The sequence below is a fragment of the Petromyzon marinus genome, chromosome 25, assembly GCF_048934315.1.
Source record: "Petromyzon marinus isolate PM22_M1 ecotype Great Lakes invasive population chromosome 25, UKy_Petmar_22M1.pri1.0, whole genome shotgun sequence".
NCBI classification, from domain to species: domain Eukaryota; kingdom Metazoa; phylum Chordata; class Hyperoartia; order Petromyzontiformes; family Petromyzontidae; genus Petromyzon; species Petromyzon marinus.
This window is the reverse complement of record NC_133691.1, coordinates 9939470-9961555: the sequence shown is the minus strand read 5'-3', so window position 1 is coordinate 9961555 and position 22086 is coordinate 9939470. Positions and strand designations below refer to the sequence as shown.

Sequence of the window (22086 nt, the reverse complement as noted above, 5' to 3'; positions counted from 1 at the left end):
GGGGCGCGGGGGTCGGGGCCAGCCCCACCGTGTCGTCGAAGCACGGGGCCCCCCAAAAGCGCGGGGCCCGGGGCGGTCGTCCCGATTCGCCGTACTCCCTAGGGACGGCTCTGCCTGGCTGTGCTGCGTTGCCCCACCAGTAACACCGGTGTCAAGTACCTCGTTCCATTGGTCAACATTACTATCATACTCTTGCACGATGACGTAGAAGCTGGGGTCGTTAAACCAGCTGCTCGATTTGACGAGGTCGGTGCAGCTGATGGATACCTCCAGGTGTCTGCTCTGCGGCACATCTGGAGGCAGAGCCTCAGCCATCCTCCCTGGGGATCTGCAATGGATAGAACACACACACAACAGTCCCCCCCCCAGTATCATAGTTCATAGTTTCATAGTTCATTTATTTGGTATAGCCCTGTCAGCCATTCGGCTCTTGAATCGGGTGCAACCGCAACAAACAAAAAAACATCAACAAGAAAACATCAATTATGTGACTGTGCAAACAGAAAATCCAGGAAAAAAAAAACATCAAAAATATTCCTGAAATAGCACCGTACACCAACGCTGTGTGCAAAAAATCCCAGTGGGATGCAAATCAAAATAACAACAACAACAACCACAAGACAACTAAGATTAAGGACATCAGTCTAACTCCATATACAATAAACAAAAACATGGCCAAAACAAAAAAAAAAGTTTTTGAAATCACCAAAATAAAAGCCATAAATGCAATGTTACAGTGATCATAGGGACTGTGACCAAATTTTTAACAATAAATTACATAAATAAATTATAACACCAAAATCTAGAGCCATATTTTAGGCCACTGAATAGCAGTGGCAGCTAGGGGTGTACAACTCCTCTAGAGCAGTTTTGAGTGAAGATCTCATAGGTAGTGATTCAAGTTGCAGTTTATTGGCAATAGCATTCCAGACCCTGGGGGCATCAATAGCAAAGGCCCTTCCTCCGGTTTTTGTACGGCAATAGGGAATGTGAAGCTGGTAGATGAGCGAAGACCTGAGGTCAAATTTGTTCTTTGAAACAGAGAGGAGATCCAGTAGGTAGTCTGCGGATTTTTTTGTAAGTACATCGTGAATAAATAAGATCTGGTGCACAAGCCGTCGAACATTAAGAGATGTTAAGTTGGACCCAATGTAGAGATCAGAGTGGTGAGTCCTATATGGGCAGTTCAATGCAAATCTTAAGGCCGAGTGATAGATGGAATCAAGCTTTTTCAGTACAGTACTTGGGGCTGATTTATACACGATGTCACAGTAGTCAAGTAGAGGCAGTATGGTAGCTTTTATCAATTCCAAACGGAACATTGGAGGGAAGCAATGCTTGTGTCGATACAGAAAACCTATTTTTATTTTTGTCTTTTTACCAATATAATCAATGTGATCTTCAAAATTAAGTTTTGAATCCAGGATGACCCCAAGATACTGATAGATCTTAACTTGCTCTATTTGATAATTATTCAAGGAATGTAATTGGGGAAAAATAACTTCCTGCTTTAGTCACGGTGAGAAGCATAGCACCTTGGTTTTGGAGGTATTCAAGACTAGTTTAAGAGAAACTAGCTAATGTTGTAGTTTCTTGAAATACCCTGGAGCTTAGCAATCACGTCATCCGGAGAGCGGCCAGCAGTAATCAGTATCGTGTCATCTGCAAAAAGATTAACCCTGGAATGATCCAGGCCAGTGCCCAAGTCATTGACATAAAGAGAGAACAAGAGGGGGCCGAGGATGGAACCCTGTGGAACCCCTTCTGTTATCTTAACACTGTTTGACCTCCAACCATCTGTGAATACAGTTTGGGTACGAGAAAGGAGGTAATTTTGTAACCATTGTACTGTGTACTCGGAAAAACCGAGGCAAATTAGTTTACTAAGCAGGGTGTTGTGGTCTACTGTATCAAAAGCTTTGGAAAGGTCAAGAAAAAGACAGGCACAGTACTGCTTATTATCAAGGCTATTGTAAATTTGATTCAAAGAGTCTAATGCAGCAGATGTGGTGCTGTATTTTTTTCGGAACGCAGATTGCTTTAGATGTAGTAGATTGTTGGTGGACAGGAAACTGCTTATTTGGAAGTTCAATAATTTTTCAAAAATTTTCATAAATGGGGACAAAATTGAGATAGGTCGGTAGTTATTGGGATCATCTTTAGGGCCCCCTTTGTGAAGTGGACGGACATAGGAATGTTTCCATTCTAGAGGAACTGATGCTTCTTTGATGGGCTATAGGTTTGAAAATATGGGCTATAGGTTTGTATATTAGGTGACCAACAGTTAGTAGAGCAAAGACGGGAAAACTATCTGCTCCGGTAGAGGAGGAACCTTTGAGGTAGGACAGTTGTTTCAGAACATTACTTTCGTGGATTGGTTGGAAACTAAATTCGTTTAATGTTTGGACAGGGTGTAGGAATTTGCAGGAGCAGGGGTGACTCCCAATACATTATCAAAAAGATTACCAGCTTCAGAAAAATGAAGGTTAAAATTGTCAACTATTTTTGGGGGATCTGAAAAATATTCCCCATTTCGGTTAAGCTCAACGGGCAGATTGTCTGTTTTGGATGCCTTTTTGATAGATTTGATTGTTTTCCAAAAAATCCTGGCATTTCCATGTGATTCCAGGAGAGTGGAGGAAAAGTAGGCATTTTTTGCATGCCGTATTTTTTTTACGCATCTATTCCTTAAAATCCTGTATTCTAGCCAGTCATTTACCAAATTACTTTTCTGAGCACATGCCCAAGCCTTGTCCCTAGTTTTCATGAGCTTTGTAATCAAAGGATCATACCATGGTGGGCGGTTGCCTTTTATTTTAAATCTAACCAACGGAGCATGTTTGTTAAGAATTTGGAGAAACGTGTACCTGAAAGTCTCCCAAGCCGTAGTCAGGTTGGGGATATCACAGACCTTATCAATATCCGAGTGAAGCACATCATTTGTAAATGCCTGAGTGCTGAAGTGCCTCAAAGAGTGCTTCTCAACAATTTTAGGGGGGGCTTTGGGTTTGGCTGATGATCTCACCCCAAAAATGAAGGAGTGATCACTAAGGTTATTACCCAGAACACCAGTCAGTGCGAAATTGTGAGGGGCATTTGTCAATAGGACGTCAAGCAGAGTTGACTGTCCCGGATTTTTTAGGTTGGGTCTTGTGGGGACATTTATTAATTGAAACAGGTTAAATTTATCTGTAAAATTTGTGGCCACGGCCGGCGGGTTTAGCCAATTCCAATTTAGATCACCCACTAAAACTATTTCACCTTTAGGGAGGCCCCCAAAAAGCTCTCTCAGTGCCGATGCAGCTTCAACATCCTTCCCACAAGGCGGTCTATAGCAGCACACTACCAATATCTGTTGATTATTTGGGAGAGTTATTCTGAGAGCCAAACCTTCAAAGCAACATTTTTTAAACAAGGAGTGAGCTAGTGAACATGCAATAGTATTACGAACATAGATGGCAATTCCACCTCCTTTAGGTCCTCGGTCAAGCCGAAAAAGGTTGTAGTTGTCAATCGTAATCTGCAAGTCATTGACGGCAGGAGTGATAAATGTTTCTGTTAGGCAAAAAATGTCCGGGTCAAGATTTGCCACTTCTAGTTTTAGTTTACTTAATTTAGTCACAAGCCCTCTGATGTTGACATGCAGAACACCAACACCTTTTCTGCCAGAAAAATCTGCAGAATTAGTAGCCTGTATCGTGATCAGGATGCCATGGTCAACCCGTTGCTGGATTAAGTTACCCGACGACACCCCAAGCCGACACTACTTGTCACAATCCAGCAAAAGAAATCATTTGTTGAACAAGCCTGAATCTGATGATGAGACCGAGAAGGGCGAAATCTGTCCAGAGTATGATTGCTTAAACAAATGCTGCTGGATCAAATTTGTCCGGAAAGTGATTATTAGGTCGACGGCTGGTCTGGCCGGAACCACGCTGGGCCATCCTCATCTCCCCAGTGCTCATGTTGTCCACACCGCACCAGGAACTAAGGCCGAATCGACCTAGGGTAGTTACAGGACAAGCACTAGTCCTGCTACCGCTCTCCACTGAATTAAGCCGGGGCCGAGAATTTGACTCAGGTCGCCGGGTTCGCTAGTGCATTACAAGGCGGTCCAAATGTCTTGTGACCCCAATTAATTGACTCCTAACTTTTTCCTTTAGCATATATTCTTTAAACCTCGCTTAAAAAATATATTAAGCTTTAGAGACTTCAATGGGGTCACGAGACGTCTGGGATCATCCTGTACAGTGATACTGTACACCAGTGATCTTCACTCATTTTCAGAGGGGGGGCCCACTTTCGCAGATAAAACATCAGTGTGTGAGGGGCCGCCACACATTTGATACCTTTGTTGGGTTTGACAGCACGATAGGGGGTGTTTTCACGTGTTGTGTATTGTCGGATGCCGCACGTCAGGGGCCGCACTAAAGGCCACCAGGGGCCACCAGTGGCCCGCGGGCCTTACAATGAAGAACGCTGTTGTTACACTAACTACTGCGCCACCCAATCGAGAGAACACACACACTGTTCTTCGTAAGCATGCAGTGAGCTAACCTTAATTACAAACAGCAGAGTATCAAAGACAATGCCAAGACATGGCCTTACAAGGAAATGTAAAGCCTCTCTTTACGGAGTACCCTCTATTTTGACCCGGTCCCTCCCGACTGGACAAATGTGAAAAAAGAGCTTCATAGCTCATCGAGTTTTTCCAGTCGACATACATATTCTGATTTTGAGTATGCCATATGTTTGTCCAGGGAAGTGTGATTGAGTCTAAGGACTCTTTATTTCAGGAAGGCCCTACATTGTGATGTTTTTTCTTCTTTCCAATTCAAATATTGAGTGTTTGGCATATGGAAGGGAATTGGTTTACAAGAGGCTAACACCCAGGCTATGCGCAAAACACATTACTGCAGAGGGGGCTGGTAGGAACGTTGGGTTGCTCGGTCAATAGCCAAGGTCAACGGCGGCACGTGGTGTATTCCGCAAATATGCCCGACTGTGAGGGCGGGCACAAGCCAGCGTGAGTAGGTCAAACGTTGAGTTTTATAAGGGCACCACGGGGTGACCAGCCCCTCCCCACCCAGCCCCACCCTCCCCACCCAGCCCCTCCCCACCCTCGCCTCCCCACCCAGCCCCACCCTCCCCACCCAGCCCCTCCCCACCCTCCCCTCCCCACCCAGTCCCTCCCCACCCTCCCCACCCAGCCCCTCCCCACCCTCGCCTCCCCACCCAGCCCCTCCCTCCCCACCCAGCCCCTCCCCACCCTCCCTCTCCACCTAGCCCCACCCCTCCCATTTTTGTATGCACGACGGACACAATAATCCCCTGTGGGCTGGTGAAACCAGGAGGTTCCTACCAGTATTAGTTGGTTATACTGTACTGCTGAGTTGGCAGTGGTGCACAAGCACAAATAGCAAATAACTCAACATATGTCAATAACACTGCGGCCTTAAAGGAAATTACCTACCATAATCACCCAGAAATGTCTGTCCGTCCGGCGCGTGACGTCACTCCACATGAGGCCCCCACCCACTGATGAGTGATCAACAAGGCCGTGGGAAGTTGTCTGCGGGATTGTTGCATTTCCAACTTGTTTTTTTTAAATAACAAAACAGCAGATTCCCCACTGCCAATTGCACAACTCTTTACCCTATCAAAAGGGCAACTATAGAAAAAGCAAGTTCTATGACTTTTAAATAAACACTTTACGGAGCTTTTAGAGTAGTTTTAATCCTGTCCTGAAAATAGTTTGGTGTACGTACGGTGGTTGGCGAAAATTGTTTTGAGTGTTTGGCGGTGGGGTCCGTGGGTCCAGAACTGTTGTTGGGAGCCACTGCACCCAGGACTAGGGAGGTCAACTCCCTCATTGGGGGTCGACTGGCAACCACGTCAGCACTCAGCAGCATTTGTGTGGCAGCGTTTAACAGGCCTAACTGCTGGTGAGACTCAGAGAGTCATAACACATCTCGAATTTGCCTGCAGAAACCAGTACTGACTGCTATAATTGTCACTGGTTGCAAAGGCACATTGCCTGACAGACTATGGCAATGTGATTTAAAAATATATATCTTATGTTTACATGGCGAGTGGGACTTCACCCTTCACCTGACCTGTCCCCCCTGGATATCCGCAGAGGCAATCACTGAGCCGTCTTCATCCTAAAGGTCCTCTAAAACAAATCTAACAATTTACCTAAAGGGCCACTTAGTTCCTCTCTCTCTCCCGTAGCCTCAAAAGTGCCCCCTGATTCCTAAAACTTTGTTTTGTAAAAAAAAAGTCTTGCTGCTCCACGTGCCTTAAACACTGTTGCCGCTCATCTGCAGTCTTTGTTCAATCCCCTCATCACTTCCTCTCTTCCCTCTTAGGCCAAAGCACAGAGGAGACTTGGGCCTATAACCAACTTATTTCAGCTGTCCCTTGCTCCCGCATGTTTGCGCGTGATTCGTTTACGATATGCCTCGTTTGTTACTTGTGCAAATTCCCTAAGGACCCTGCGCTCGTTTTCTGCGATATCGATGGTTTTCCGTGTTTGTTTTTTTTGTCACTGCTGTCCTCACGGCACCGCGGACCTCCCGTGCAAATTCGCCAGCGAATTGGCAAAAGCAGAACCCCATCCGTGTGACACACCAAACAAACTGAAACTCACCTGCTTGTTTCGAGGCACTGACGCCGCAGCTCTGTGGCGTGCGACTGTGCTGATGATGCAGGAGCGCGCGGAGGAGACACCGGAGTCCCAGGTTGAAAGTGGCTCCTCGGGTCGGCAAGTGTGGTCTGCCTTCTGTGACGACAAGCGTTATTAGCACGAGGAAGTGGACGCATCGGTGCCTCACCCACGCACAACTTTTCTCCGTCAACAAGAGATGTATGAAGGCGAAAAAGAAAATACCAACCTTTATGACTCATCGAAGAAAATAAAAAAATCCTTGGGTCTTTCATGTATTTCCCCGGTACGTGGTTGGGTCAGTTAGGTTTGCAAGGTGGGTGCTTGACAATAGCATCATGAACAGGTATGTAGAATTTCCATATCCCCATGGTGACTCCCTCTAACCCTGTCCACAAAATGCAAATTCAGCGTCAGAATCTCGAGTGCTCAGCCGCTGGTGCCAATTTAACAAAGACAACATTGCACATGGAAAAAAACATTTAAAATAACAAGTGCGGTCATATTAATATAAGCAATACAAGCACCCAGGTATTGACACAACACACTCGTAACACTTTACGTACGTTGAACTGCGCACCGTACGTAGCCAACCGTGATAATCGGAGGTGTGGGATAAGTACAGCGAAATAAACCCGAAAGCAGTTCTTACATTGCGTTCACATAATTATGTTCCCATGCTAATAATGTACAATCTTGCCATCGCTCATGATGTATATTGGGCATATATGACTGAGAGGTGTACTCCATTGCATATGCGTGCACTTTGACCTGCCTTTATTTAACAAACGGGATTCTGCGACCAATGTTATTATTCAATCAAAACAAACTGGCACGTTCACATGACAATTATTTCACCGCGTCGCGTAGAGAGGGATTACACACGACACACATCGGCATTGTTCTCACGTGATTTGACCCCCCCTCCCCAAAAAAAATAGATGAATCCTAGCTTTATTTTACAACAATCTCGATTCGTTACGAAGTGGCGTCGACGTCACCAACGCCAGACTCGGTGCATCTTGAGGCCACGTGAAGTGTGGAAGGCTCTCTGCTGACAGCTGACGGGACAGACCCAGCCTGTTACGGCTTGACAGATACAACCATCGGTGCTCTCCGCTTGTCAACTAACTTGCGTTGTAGCCGCCCGGCATAAATCAGCATCAATATTTCGTTGTCCAGTCTTATTCTTAACTAGCCGTACTACCCGGCATCGCCCGGGACTTGGATTCACCACGGGCGGCCGCCTTTGTCTCCCCAGTGGCGATGTTCGCACACCACACCAGTTACTCGTTTGAGGCTGAGTCGACCTAGGAGAGGCCCAGGACCGGTTCAAATCATCGTGACCGGTGGTGGCCGCAGCGCAGCGCGCTACCCACTACAATACAATGCGTTACGCTTCCACGTGCACGGGTCACATGACCGATCTGACATCACAACTCACTTGGCGTGCAAAAAATGTATGCATTATTGAGCTCCCCCCCCCCCCAAAAAAAAATACCATTGTGTTTTTATAATTTTCGCATGGTGTACAGTCTGGAAAGTACCCACATGGCAAACTTCAAGTTTGTTGCATGTCGGAAAGTACGCTAAACATTTTGAACAGACACACGTATTCACAACTTTGCCTTTTCTATATATGGAGATTAAGGGCGGCCAGGAAACACACGTGAATGTTAATAATAGATCTATTTCATTATTTTGACCACGAGTGAACAACAACCAGAAATGAGGGACACGCTTTAAGATAACGTTTGACTGATGTAACAATTTCTTGCGCTCTCAAAGCTGCACCGGGGAGACCGAAGCATTCACAGGTTTTGATTTGATCGGACGTGGGAGAAACCTTTACGAAGGAACATATTTCGCTTCAGGGGTCCACTTAATAAGCTAGCACCATTTAGGTGCTGAGCCCAAGTCCAGGTTTCAGACACCACCACAATTAAAAACTAGATTATCAAGTGTAGCAAGTTTATGGTCTCAGATAGGTCATTCATGTCTTTACAGAAATCACGTCACGTTATATTTTCTTTCTCCTTAAATTTGGTAAAATTCCAACTCAGATCATTAATAGCATTTTGACTTCATATAATAATAGGGAAAAACCCCTATTATTATATGTTGGTACTGGCAAAGGAGGTCTAATGGTGTAGATGCTTACCTCCGAGCCCTCATTACTTTGATAGTGGCATTGTCTTTGAGCTGTACGCCTTTTGGCGTCCTCTGCTCGAGCACCAATTGATACGAGGCTCAAAAGAAAGCCGTCCCTTGGTGTGGACCAATTAGTTTCAAGGACAATGCATATATTATCATAGTTTTTTTTTGTTTGCATTTTGACCACAAGTATTGTGGTTAATGCACACATGATTCAGTTTTGTTGCCAGAAAAAGGGGAAAACCCCTATTATTAGCATTTTGACTGCCAGGCGATTTATTGTTTATTATTTGTGTAGGTAGGATGTATGCCGAGTGCCCTCTGGCATGTGGACCATACGCCACTTGAAGTAACTTGCTGACCCGTCCAAACTGGACATCTGTGAAAAAGAGCTTCATAGCTCATCGGATTCTTCCTCCAGTCTCGATAAAGATTATCTGATTCTGAAGTGGTCACTGAAGGAACTCTTTGATATCTCCCCTCACCAGCTGTTCTCGAGCACATGAACACTTTGTCACATGGCACCTACAACACAGTTGGAACAAAATACTGTACAGAGAGTACACAGAATACAAACGAGAGAAAATAGTAAATACATGTCCTAGTTTTGTGCAGGATAACATTTTATAAAAGATGCATATTTGTTCGTGTGACCGATTGATATTTATAAATTCTTCATTAGTCAAATAAACAGCATTGATTTGAGCACCAAACCAAATTGGATACTTTGTTCGCTTCAAAATCCCTCCACGGTGCCCTCCCAGCACACGCAGGCCTTTGATTCCTTTGCCGACCGTTGTGTCGTCATGCTGTTTGGAGATAAGGCGATGACAACTATCGCCAGTTTGGTCAGGCATACCTTGTCATGTCATAACTTGTCATGCTTTGGTAACGCATATATATGTGTCACGTAGAGGTGAGACATTGTTAGAGTGAAATGTGGAGCGAGGTGGGAAACAAACCCCTTTACAAACCAGTTGCTATGTATGTCGTGTCTTCACACTGAAGTTTATTTCATTCCACTCGGGCTTGGGGCTCTAGTGTGGGTTGCTTGTCTTGTCCGTCTTGTCTAGAATTGTTTAAATAACATATTTCGCATTACGCGTCTTCAACAGAACACTGTACACTTGCCAATAAAACATAAAATAACCAGCAACCACGAAGTTAAGTGCCCTAACAAGATGCAATGATAGTCAGCATCATAATTAGCCGCTGCTGGATGAAAACATCTCCTTGCCATCGCCATGCCTTACGGGCCAGTGCTGCTTCCATCCATCTCACTCCTGTGCATAAACTGATCTCAATGGCTCCATCTCCTCGGTGGTCGTTAACTCCTGTGGCTACAAAGTCCGTCACCAGTCTCGTCGATCAGCCATCCTCCCATCTCACGGGTGGTCCAGATGTCTTGGGACCCCCATTTGATTCTCTAAAACTTAATATAAATTTTAATTTAAAGCTTTCGTGACTGCAGCGATTCATATTCTTGGTTCTTTCGGTAAAGTCACGTAGAAGGGAAACAATAAAATAATAAAAATATAAAACAATAAATTATCACGACATCATCAGGTGTGGTTTAACACCTGATGATGGTTGCTTGTGTTGCAGTCGAAACGTCGTGAGAATTTTATTGTTTTATATTTTTATTATTTTATTGTTTTCCTTCTACGTGACTTTACCGAAAGAACCAACAATATATTTTAAGTGAGGTTTATTTCAAACGGAAAGGAATATGCAAAGGGAAAATATGTTTGGGGCCAATTAATTGGGGGGGGGGGGGGTCACAAGACATCTGGCCCACCCTGTAGAGATTGTGTTCTACCCAACCCCTGTTGTTATATTTAATCATTATCAGTCCATCTGCTGTCTCTGATTTGTGCTTCTTCCCTCATAACCCATGACATTCCTTTCTCTCTCACTGTATATTCACTGTGTGTGTTCAAGCATGCGAAATGTTCAGCCCTTGGCTCAATTTCCACTGTCGGTGTCTATGGTTTTTTTTATCCATGACGGTACAGATATAATTAAGGAAAGCCTCACCGACTCTCTCAAGACTTGTATTTAATGAAGGCATTGTCCCGAATTGTTTAGCCAGTTTTCTTTCAGTAATGGGTGTTTTTGCTTTCCGGTTGAAACACAGCCAGAGTAGCAATAAACAAGAGGATAGCATATTCTTAGCTCTTTCGGTAAAGAGGATAGCACTTTTCGATTTAAAGCTTTCGTGACTGCAAGGATTCATCTTCTTTGGTTCTTTCGGTAAAGTCATGTAGAATGAGAATAAAATAATAAAATAAAACAATGAAATTCTCACGACGTTTCGGCCACAACACAAGTAGCCGTCCTCACTTGAAGAAACAGGACTGTCAAGCACTGTCTTCTGGACAGTCCTGTTTCTACGTGACTTTACCGAAAGAACCAAACAAGAGGATAGCACTTAATGCGATCCGCACAGACGGGTTCACGACTCCACTTACGGGACTGCCATCAGCTCACAGCTCGGTGAGCTTCATGAATATCGGCGTGATCCAACATCCATCGTCTGCCTCGAGACGAGCTGCCATGCTTAGCGTCAGAAGAGCAAAGTAATACCATCACATCGTCTTCTTAGGTATGCCCACGAACAAAATACCACCGCTCCAGTACTCGTAGTGTACAGGGTGGTTCAGATGTCACGTGACCCCCAATTAATTTTGACCCCTAACATTGTTCCTTTGCATATTTATATATCTGTTTTCATTAAATCTCACGTAAAAAAAGTTAAGTTTTAGAGAATTAAAAATAAATAGGGGTCACAAGACATCTGGAGCACCCTGTACATCTGGCTGGGTGGTGAAGCGTCGTGCCTCGCGCTCAGAAGGTTGCGAGCTCAAATCTGGGCGAGTGGACTGAGCGCATCGTCTCATTGATTAGCGCCCTGAGAACGATTGTTTAAGGGTGCTCTATCAATTATTATTATTATTACAAATGAGTGCCACTTTGTATGGAATTTCAACTGCGGTTGTCCTGTAGATAGATTCCCCCCCCCCCGCACCATCGTATTGTCAAATTTCAACTGTCGTCTCAGCTCTGTAAACAGAAGGGCACTTGCTCCACAAGCCACTGACGGTGAAACCTGTTAAACCCTCTTGTAAGTGCGATACAGTACTGCACGTGGAGAGCAGCAGTGGTTTGTGCAACTCGCGTCCAAAGTTCGATTCCTCGCCATGACCGACATCAGTGGCGAGTTTTATCTGAACCGGTCCTGGGCCACCATCTTCACCAACCAACACTGACCAGCGTGGTGATGCATACGGGTGAAGGGGCCGTCCATAAATGATGTCACGCACCTCGGGGGGGGGGGGGGGGGGTCAGACATTTGTGACGATGATGTGACGAGAAGGGGTGGTTTTGAGAAATGTGACGTAAAAATCAAAATGCGCAACTTTAAATAAATATAGACAACTTAATTAGATTGACTATTTAATAGATCATTTCTCCTACAACATCATAGTGCAGCGGCACATTAAATACGCACTACAATGACAATAGTTTAAAGCGATTTGAAGCATGGTTTTTTTTTGGGGGGGGGGCAGAGCTTTGTGACGCCATATTTGAGGGGGGGTTCTGACTTTCTGTGACGCCGTGTGACGAAGGGGGGGGGGGGGGTCAAAAATCGTCCAAAATCGTGTGACGTCATTTATGGACGGCCCCGAAGAGGCCTTCATATTCGGTAGTGGATTGACAAAGTGCGATAAAACAGCTCCGCAAATAGGTCCCACTTAACAAAACTAATTTGAGTCATGAGATGCTCTAATTTCATGAAAACTTTACCGAAGACTTTGTGCTGTACGCATTATGCTGTGCGTGAAGACTCGAGCTACCGCCTAAAAGGTTGAACCTGTTCTTTACCTTGTGGCAATGTCACATTCAGGGAGTTTCTGTTTTTAAAATTATTATTACATGCTTTCATTTAACTCACTCTGTCTGTTGTTGTTGTCGTTGTATCTTCAAATCTTGTAACTCAATTTTAACCCGCTTCCCAATGTGGTATCGACTGCAAACTTGGTATACTTATGTCTGGAGACAATACTATATTCTATCATAAAAAAATATATTTTAATTTTTTTTAAATGTTATGTTTCGGTTTGGGTGTAATTGTCCACGCTCAACTGACGTTGGCTGTAAATCACCACGGTCCCCTTACGTTGTGGCAAGCTTCGGGGCCACTTCCTGGAGTCGTGGAGTTCTTACATTACTAGTACGGTACATTTCATAAAAAGCCTGTTAAAAAAAGTTTTTAAAAATATTACTTATTAAAACACCCTTACGCACGTAACTGCAAAAATAATTAGCCTAAAGCGGTTGGGGAAACTCTACAGTGATGGGATATACCATGCCAAGCCCGTCATCACATTGCCTGAGCAACATCATCCGCCGGACACGTGCTTTAGCCTGCGAACAGGAGTCGTCGACCTGCGAGGTTTCGCTGCTCGAGTCGCACTATCGAGCAAGGGGCCGTCCATAAATGACGTCACGCGATTTTGGACGATTTTTGACCTCCCCCCTCGTCACACGGCGTCACAAAAAGTCAGAACCACCCTCAAATATTTAAAACATGCTCCAAATCGCTTTAAACTATTGTCATCGTAGTGCGTATTTTATGTGCCGCTGCACTCTGATGTTTTAGGAGAAAACATTTATTTAAAAAAAGTCTATTTAATTCAGTAGAACGTGTTGTCTTTATTTAAAGTTGCGCATTTGATGTGACGTCACATTTCTCAAACCGTTCCCCCTCGTCACACATCGTCACAAATGTCTGACCCCACCCCCCCCCCCTAGGTGCGTGACGTCATTTATGGACGGCCCCCAAGTGATGTTGGTTAAAATTCATGGGAAGTCGGAAGAGATGGATACGGCGAGATGACATCCGCTCAGTGCGGGGACATCGTGGGAGCGTGTGCCCAAAGTGCCGAGTTGCGTTATTCATTGTTGTTGTTACGCTTGTTTATGCAGAAGAGCCCTCAACCAAGTCTCACGATTCGTTGTAAGGAGGGTCCTGCCAAGACGTTGCAACAGTCGGGGTGATGACTGCGATGTATATTATAATTGAGTAAATCAACTGTTCAAATTTCCAATTTGGATGACACCGGCACACAATGGCCCTACTCTTGCGAATTACGTCACGGAAACTTGATGGGTCCACCGCAGTAAATATACCCCCGCAGTAATAATTAATTAAGGCGGCCGCTTGATTCAAACGGTGAACCTCTCTGCAAAAAGAAAGCGGTGCACGCACTACGACTGGGCCATGTGAATATCGTGTCATCCTGCTCAACATTGACCATCTATCTACGTTCAAAGCAGAAGCTGACGCTGATAGATGTATGCATTGGCTATGCTCGTTCCTCTGTCTCCTGGACTTACGATTAAAATCAGGTTCTGTTTGTGTACTTGCCAAGGATCAGACCGCTTGGGAAATAGATTTTAAGAGGTTTTCTTGTTCCGCACTCAGAAGCGCAGCTTGGAACGATAAGGCCCGTGAATAAGTAGGTTTGCGAGACCACATTATTGCTGATGTATTTACAGCCCTGTAATAATTATAACCAGCCTTAATGTGTGTTGAACTTCTTTCACACTGTACATAGCCAACCGTGCAAATCTGAGATGCGGGGGAAGGACAATAAACAAAACACAAAAATCAATTCTAGAATGAGTTTGCAAATAGCATGTCAGAAATACATGTCTGTTATCTTCTTTGGTTCTTTCGGTAAAGTCACGTAGAATGAGAATAAAGCAATAAATTAATAAAATAACAATACAATTCTCACGACGTTTCGGCCACAACACAAGTGGCCTTGTGGCCGAAACGTCGTGAGAATTTTATTGTTATTTTATTATTTTATTCTCATTCTACGTGACTTTACCGAAAGAACCAAAGAAGATGAATCCTTGCAGTCACGAAAGCTTTAAATCGAAACATGTCTGTTAATTTAAAGCTAGCTTATTTGCCCGTCCGAGGACGAGTGTATATTGCAGTAAATCTGAACTATTCAATATAAAAATTGTTCAGCTCATGATTATTAATGAGGGGGGGGTGCCCCATGTGGAGTGACATCACCCGCTAATGGTTATTGGGGAGGAGTGCGGCATGTGGAGTGACGTCACCCGCTCATGAATATTCATGAGGAAAGGGGTGCGGCATGTGGAGTAACATCACCCCCTCATGGTTATTGTGGAGGGGTGCGGCATGTGGAGTGACGTCACCCGCTCATGGTTATTGTGGAGGGGTGCGGCATGTGGAGTGACGTCACCTGCTCATGGTTATTGTGGAGGGGTGCGGCATGGGGAGTGACGTCACCCGCTCATGATTATTGTGGAGGGGTGCGGCCTGTGGAGTGACGTCACCCGCTCATGGTTATTGTGGAGGGGTGCGGCATGTGGAGTGACGTCACCCGCTCATGATTATTAATGAGGGGGTGCGGCATGTGGAGTGCACGACCTTCTTGTACGTTAGTGTAAATTTACACGCGGGCATGAATATTAATGAAGGGGGGGGGGGCTCTTTGCAGTGACGTCACGCACGGACGTAACACTGTGCTGCGTTGATTTATTTTTTTACCGTCACTTTCTGTAAAGAAACGTCATATTTTAAAATGATGGAATTAAAGTGCTTTCGATAATTGTTTTATCTGAATGTACAAATGCAATCGACTGTTTCTGCGAAGCATATGCTCTGTCATGCCATCAAAAACATCTTGAAGGCTTTCTGGAAGTGGTGCCACATGGACGGAATAAAAAACACATTCAAGTGCTGATTGGCGAGCCCTTTTTAGGGAGTGGTGGTGCAGCGGTTATGAGCGCTGCGCTACGAACCCGGCGACACGGGTTCGATTATCACGGTCAACACCTGTGACGATTATCTGAACCGTTGCTGGGCCTCCCCTAGGTCGACTCAGCCTCAAAGTAGTAGCTCGTGCGGTGTGTATATATTGCAACTCGGGAGACAAACGCGGCCGTGCGTGGTTCTGGCCACCCCTCGTGTGCCGTGCCGGCCTTTATCGGTGCTACTCACGAACATCACTTGCTCCTCCAGTCTGCTAAGGCCATATGGGGGGGATCTTTGTCATTGTCTGAATCTCCTATCAGGGCTCATAGCCAACTCAACATTCTTTACCACTCTCCCCTCCCAACTAAAACACAACAGAAGCGGAGGCATTTTTGCCAAAGAACTTTAATAAAGGAACAAAACACCTCACCACTGTAAACATCGTTGGAAAAAGCCTTTCTTGGCGTATAAAGATTAAAATTGATTATGAACATAAATGTCAGTTAACATTTTTTATTGTTTTTTTTACCATTTTTTATGTTCCGATTCTTTTCCATTTCAGCAAATTGGTGTCTTACTCAACTTTCGATCACAACTTCGGAACAAAGCAAAGATCCCATTGCATAAAGACAAAGGGAAATAAAGAACACTGCTCGATAGAGGCCACGACTTGGCAACATTTGTACAAAACATTTTCGAGTGGCGAGTCTCATGCCATTCATTGCTGCTGCGGCTTTGAATGTCAACAAAGGCATGCTTTGGCTGAACATTACATTGGCCACAGTGTGTGTGTGTGACTGTACAGAATAAAAACAAATGTAATTCAGGTACTTTTTCGTCTCTCTCTCTTTTTCTCGTGATACAATTAAGACCAGCATGATGATGACACAATGAAAAAAAGTACAGCTCATGCATAACGATGATGGCACGCACTTGCGTACGAACGTTGAGGACGCTGTCGCATTTGGTGTGCACGCGCGTGCGCAATTTACACTTTGAAAAGGATCACAGTGGAGCGAACCCAGGGCCGCCGCCTGGAGCATTAATCACTCGGACTATTTTTAAACTCAGCGGGAGGGATGACAAACCCTTGTGTAGCCTCCAACATTCGGCAGGAGGTTGTCCTGCAATGCGGCGTTAACGCAGAACAAAGAGGCTGCTACGCTCGACCCAACTCGACCTGTCTTGCCACGATGTTGAACGTTTCCATTAGCGGAGGTCAGGCGCTGACGCTGACTGAGTGCATTAAGCAAAACAGGACGAAAAATATTGGTCTCGTTAACTCACTTGAACCCAATTTCCTCATCAACTGCAGTATGTAAAAAAAAGCGAATGGAATTCCTTGCATTAAAAAAGAAACAAAATGCTTTTTTACAACCAAGCATAGTAATTGTTACACATATTCTCGTTACGGTATACAAAGGGTCATCATTAGCAACCGACGCTACCGTCACGAGCCATTCAGCGCCACAATGCCGAGCCTACTGATTTAAAGTTACACTTGACAGAGCGCTTACAAAAATTACATTATTAACAATACAAGTACATGACGGAAACAATCTAGCGTAAATGAAACATTTTACACTCGAGTGACATTTACACGGCACTCATCATTCTCACACAGCACCCGCGGCGAGGCGCAGACGACGGGTAAAACCCGATGTTGCCGCTGCCCCCCCGTCTCAAATCAAACGGCGATTGACAACGTCGGCTAACGGCAAAGCCTTACCGCCTTGCTCTTGTGAAAGTGGCTCAATGATTCCATCGCGCAGCTTGCGTTCAAGCGACACCCGTTCATGAGCAGGAGTTAAGCAACTATGGCGCGTGTGAAATCGCCTAAACACTTTTGTAGGAGTCACCCTCCCCTCACAAATGGAGCAGAGTTTGCACGGCGGCACCGTTAAACGTCACACCGCGCGCGAGATCGCGTACGGACAAAGTGCAGTCGCAGCGAGGAAAGACACCACTGGAAGTGACCGACGCGTGAACCACCACGAGGTGTTCCCGACAAAACCTCCAGTGTTGGTTTTCTCCCCCAGGGAAACAGTCAGACACCAACACCCTTGTTTGGCATTGAGTTCAGAATGTGTGAATATCCCCCCTCATCTCCACTGACGCCATTGATACTCCGGCGCAGTTAAGAACAAATTACAGTCATCGTTAACACACTGCAACCTTTCCCCAGCACCTGCATTACGGGAACAGCAAATATTACAGGTGGGGGACGAGAAGGGGGCAGCAGGAAAACTGTGTCCAGTGGAGAGAGGGCAGCTGCGACAGCAAAACAATAGAACAGAAATACAATCTGGAGAACTTTATTTATTAGTGGAGACAAGAAACAAATTCCTGTGGAGGGAGCTGGTAGGTACGTTGGGTTGTTCGGTCAATGGCCAGGGTCAACGGCGGCACCACGTGGTGTATTCCGCAAATATGTTCGACTGTGAGGGCGGGCACAAACCAGCCCCTCCCCACCCTTCCCACCCAGCCCCATTTCACCCTCCACTCTCCACCCAGCCCCACCCCTCCAAATTGTGGATGCACGACGGACAGACACAAAAATCCCCTGTGGGCTGGTGTAACCAGGAGGTTCCTACCAGTAAAACCTGTACCTACAAATATGAGCGACGTCATTAAAGCATGGGCAGTTCCATCCTTTAGTGTTACGGGACGAAGCATGCTTGAAATATTTACGGCCGTGAGCCTAGTGTCGGGGCAAACGCTGAAGATCGTCGCTGACTCTTGACGAATAAAAATTCGGAGGTGCAAAACTAAAATTAACGGGCTCCAACATATAAAATAGCGACATAAAAAGTACCAAATATTGTAACAAGGATAACACTTTTTCGTTTTGGTTTGTTTTCACCGCAAGATTCCAGGAAAAACCAGCTTTGTTTGAGTGAATTGGCAAGAGCACAGGCCACGTTGAGTCTCCCAGCAGATGGTGAGGTTCCTTGGGACAGGGTCAGTCGGTGTGCGTCGAGTTGATCGGAGACAGGTTTCTCTGACGGAAGTACTGCACCACTTGACCGGGGAGCTCAGCCAGGACGCTCTTGGCCAGCTCCTCCTTGGCGGCCTGCATACACGACCAGGAGTCGCAGATTTATTTTATTTTATACAATACGTCCAAACCACCGTGGAGATGGAGGGATGAGATCGGTTCATGTGCAGGAGTGAGATGGTTGCGAGCAGGAAGATAAAGGCCAGAGAAGATCAGATGAAATCTTTAAAAAATGTAATTTAAGACATTTAATCGAGTGAGAGTTAATTATAGACAGAAGAGCCTTCAGCCTGGCTGCAAGGTGGCCAAGAGGAAGCAGTACAGAAATACATTCTCAAAAGCAGACAGAGAGTCTTGAAACTCAGTTATTCCTCATAGAACAAAATATTGACGAAATTATTTTATTGATTAGCAGGCGATCTACGGACCTGAACAACAAGCAACTCTGTTGGGTGACCCCTGTACAATGGATTTATTTTTAAACAATAAACACTTATATTCTTAGTTTTTTCGGTAAAGTCACGTTGAAGAGAAACAACAAAATAACAAAATATATATAAAACAATAAAAAATTCTCACGACGTTTCGACCATAACTCAAACGGTCATCATCAGGTGTGTCGGTTTGCATAAATTTATTTTGAAAACGGCATATTTATTTATTTATTTATATAAAAAAATAACGTTTGCGTCACGCGCAACGATTGGCAGTTTGCCCAGGACTAGTCCATCTATTTTTTGAAAAGAGGAGGGGGGAGACGAAATTTGTTTTTATGTATGCTGTCTGAAAGCCACTGTAAGCGTGAACAATCAATCAAGAACTGAAATGATTTATCAAATCTTTCCAATGATTGCTAAGATAGAATCCATCTTCTCGGTTGAAATTGTCTCTGTGCTTGTATATGTGGATAGCCTCATGAACGAATCTCTCATGGAAGCCAGATGGCTTACAAAGAACCTCCGTCTTGGAAAAGTCAATGGCATGTGAGCCTACTGAATTAGAACAATGATCTGCTACGGCCGAGGTGTTGGTCCTACCGTGTTTAAGGTCTGCTTTATGTTCACGAATGCGGTCCGAGATATGGCGTTTGGTTTCTCCAATGTAACTACTACCACAGAGGCAACTTAGTTTGTAGACACCAGGGTATTGTATGTCCGGAATCACATCTTTTACAGACGGAACCAGATCACGGATTTTATGTAATGTGTTGAAACGGACCTGGATCTTGTGTTTATTCAAGATTTTGGAGATCTTTTTTGTGATCCCAGCAATGTAGGGTAAAGTGATGGTTTTGAAAGGCTCCTCAAGAGGGTTCTTCTTCATGGTTTGAGTGATAGCTTTGCGGATTGTATAGTCGGAGTAACCATTAGCCCTAAGAGCTTGGTGTACGTGCTTGAGTTCACTGCTTATGTGTTCCTGGTCGGATATGCATTGGGCTCTATGATACAGAGTCTTGATGAGAGAATTCTTCTGTGATGGATGGTGGTGGGAATCCGGTTTCAGATAAGCATCCGTATGGGTAGCTTTCCTGTAGACAGAGTGGCTCATTGAACCATCAGGTCTCTTTTTAATTAGGACATCCAAAAAAGGTATCTTGCCATCTATTTCGACTTCCATGGTAAATCTGATGGCTGGGTGTATGGAATTGATGTGGTCGAAGAATTGGTCTAGAGCAGGCCGGCCATGTGGCCAGATGACAAAAGTGTCATCCACGTACCTCTTCCATAAGGTTGGGCGCAGAGTGGCAGTCTGGATGGCGTCAGTCTCAAATTTCTCCATGAAAATGTTAGCTATAACTGGAGAAAGGGGGGAGCCCATTGGGGTGCCCTCAGTTTGTTTGTAGAAAGTTCCATTCCAGGTGAAGTATGTGTTGGTTAAGCAGTGTCTCACCAGGGGGGGTACCTCAGTGTTTAGTCCTTGATGAACCAAGTCTTCAATGATTGCAATGGTGTCAGGTACAGGAACCTTGGTGAATAAGGAAACTACATCAAAACTGACAAGCAGGTCGTCTGGGGACAGGGAAATACCCTTGATTGTTGATACCAGGTGAGTAGAATTTTGTACCGCAGAGGTGGTCTTTCCAGTGAAAGGACGCAGGATTTCAGACAAAAAACGAGCTAGTTTATAGGTGGGGGAGCTGATAGTAGAGACTATGGGACGAAGAGGTGTATCAACTTTATGTATTTTTGGTAAGCCGTATAATCTTGGTGGCCTGGCAGCAGAAGGTTTCAACGAAAACTGTTTAGATTGATCAATTAATGCGGTTGAATCAGAAATTATTTTGTTGGTTTGTGTGACGAGGCTGTTGGTGGGATCTCTTTTTATTTTTGTATAACTACCATCGTCGAGTAATTCTTTAATTTTGTTGTTGTATTCTATTTTATCCATGATGACAGTAGCATTGCCTTTGTCAGCTGAGAGAACTACAATATCATTCCTCTTATGCCGTTTTCAAAATAAATTTATGCAAACCGACACACCTGATGATGACCGTTTGAGTTATGGTCGAAACGTCGTGAGAATTTTTTATTGTTTTATATATATTTTGTTATTTTGTTGTTTCTCTTCAACGTGACTTTACCGAAAAAACTAAGAATATGAATTACTGCAGTCACGAAAGCTTTAAATAAAAAAATAAACACTTAATTTAAAATCATCGCTTAAACCTGGCAAATGTCTGCATTTCGCAAGGGAGAGCTGCAAATTGAGGGTAAGGCAGAATTCACCTTCGTCATCACCGGCCGTACGGTGCGCGCACGAGACTCACGTAGCGGAACTGGCGAAAGGGCACAAATTGGACGATGTCGCGGGTAGCTGCCTCGCCGGAAGGCGCCGTGAGCACGCGGTCGTCCGAGTCGAGCACCTCCATGGCCTCAAAGTCGGCGTTGCCGACACCCACGATGATAACGGACATGGGGAGGCGCGATGCCTTCACGATGGCTTCGCGCGTCGCCTCCATGTCGCTGATCACACCGTCCGTGATGATCAGCAGCACGTAGTACTCCTGGCCACGGGACCGCGCACCATCGGATGTGAGCTCAAATCAGAGGTTGGGAACCTATGGGCCGGATTCAGCCCGCAACTTATTTTCATCTAATCCGCGGCCACAATAAATCTCCTGCGATATTCATCCTATCACCGCAAAAATCTTATCCGCACTGATTGAGTACTAGAGGGGCATATATTTGACCTAGCACCAACACCGTTTCTAATGCTAGTGTGCTCAGTCACCTGTAAAGGTGACCCCTAAATAAGTTTTAACGGTCTGCACTTATCGATGATGCATTTAATTATTTATCGAGTCAGCTTATTGGCAGATGGTAAAAATGAATAAAACTCCTCGTGGTATTTTTTTCTGGTGGAGATGAGATTCAACCCACCAAACCCTCTCAAAGCAATACCGAGTGTAACAATCACTTGGCTACCCAGTGACTGTTACTTTAAAAAGACTATCTATTAATTACT

The 22086-nt window shown here is 44.9% G+C and overlaps 2 protein-coding genes across 5 annotated transcripts in view; both read right to left on the bottom strand.

Annotated features, from left to right (window-relative positions):
* The window catches only part of CPNE6 (copine 6), a 28851-nt gene extending 20921 nt beyond the window's left edge, over positions 1-7930 (bottom strand). Inside the window, exons 1-2 of the mRNA XM_032960469.2 lie at positions 6653-7930; positions 160-328 (exon numbers count right to left, since the gene is read on the bottom strand). Coding sequence (XP_032816360.2) covers positions 160-328; positions 6653-6942 — 459 coding nt within the window. The 5' untranslated portion in view covers positions 6943-7930. The remainder of the gene's footprint in view (positions 1-159; positions 329-6652) is intronic.
* An 8080-nt stretch (positions 7931-16010) lies between these two features.
* LOC116945862 (copine-2-like) overlaps positions 16011-22086 on the bottom strand; it is a 63461-nt gene continuing 57385 nt past the window's right edge. For all 4 annotated transcript variants that reach the window (XM_076069701.1, XM_076069703.1, XM_076069702.1 and 1 more), the window contains 2 exons: positions 21389-21625; positions 16011-18696 (listed from right to left, as the gene is read on the bottom strand). In XM_076069701.1, coding sequence (XP_075925816.1) covers positions 18586-18696; positions 21389-21625 — 348 coding nt within the window. In that variant the 3' untranslated portion in view covers positions 16011-18585. The remainder of the gene's footprint in view (positions 18697-21388; positions 21626-22086) is intronic.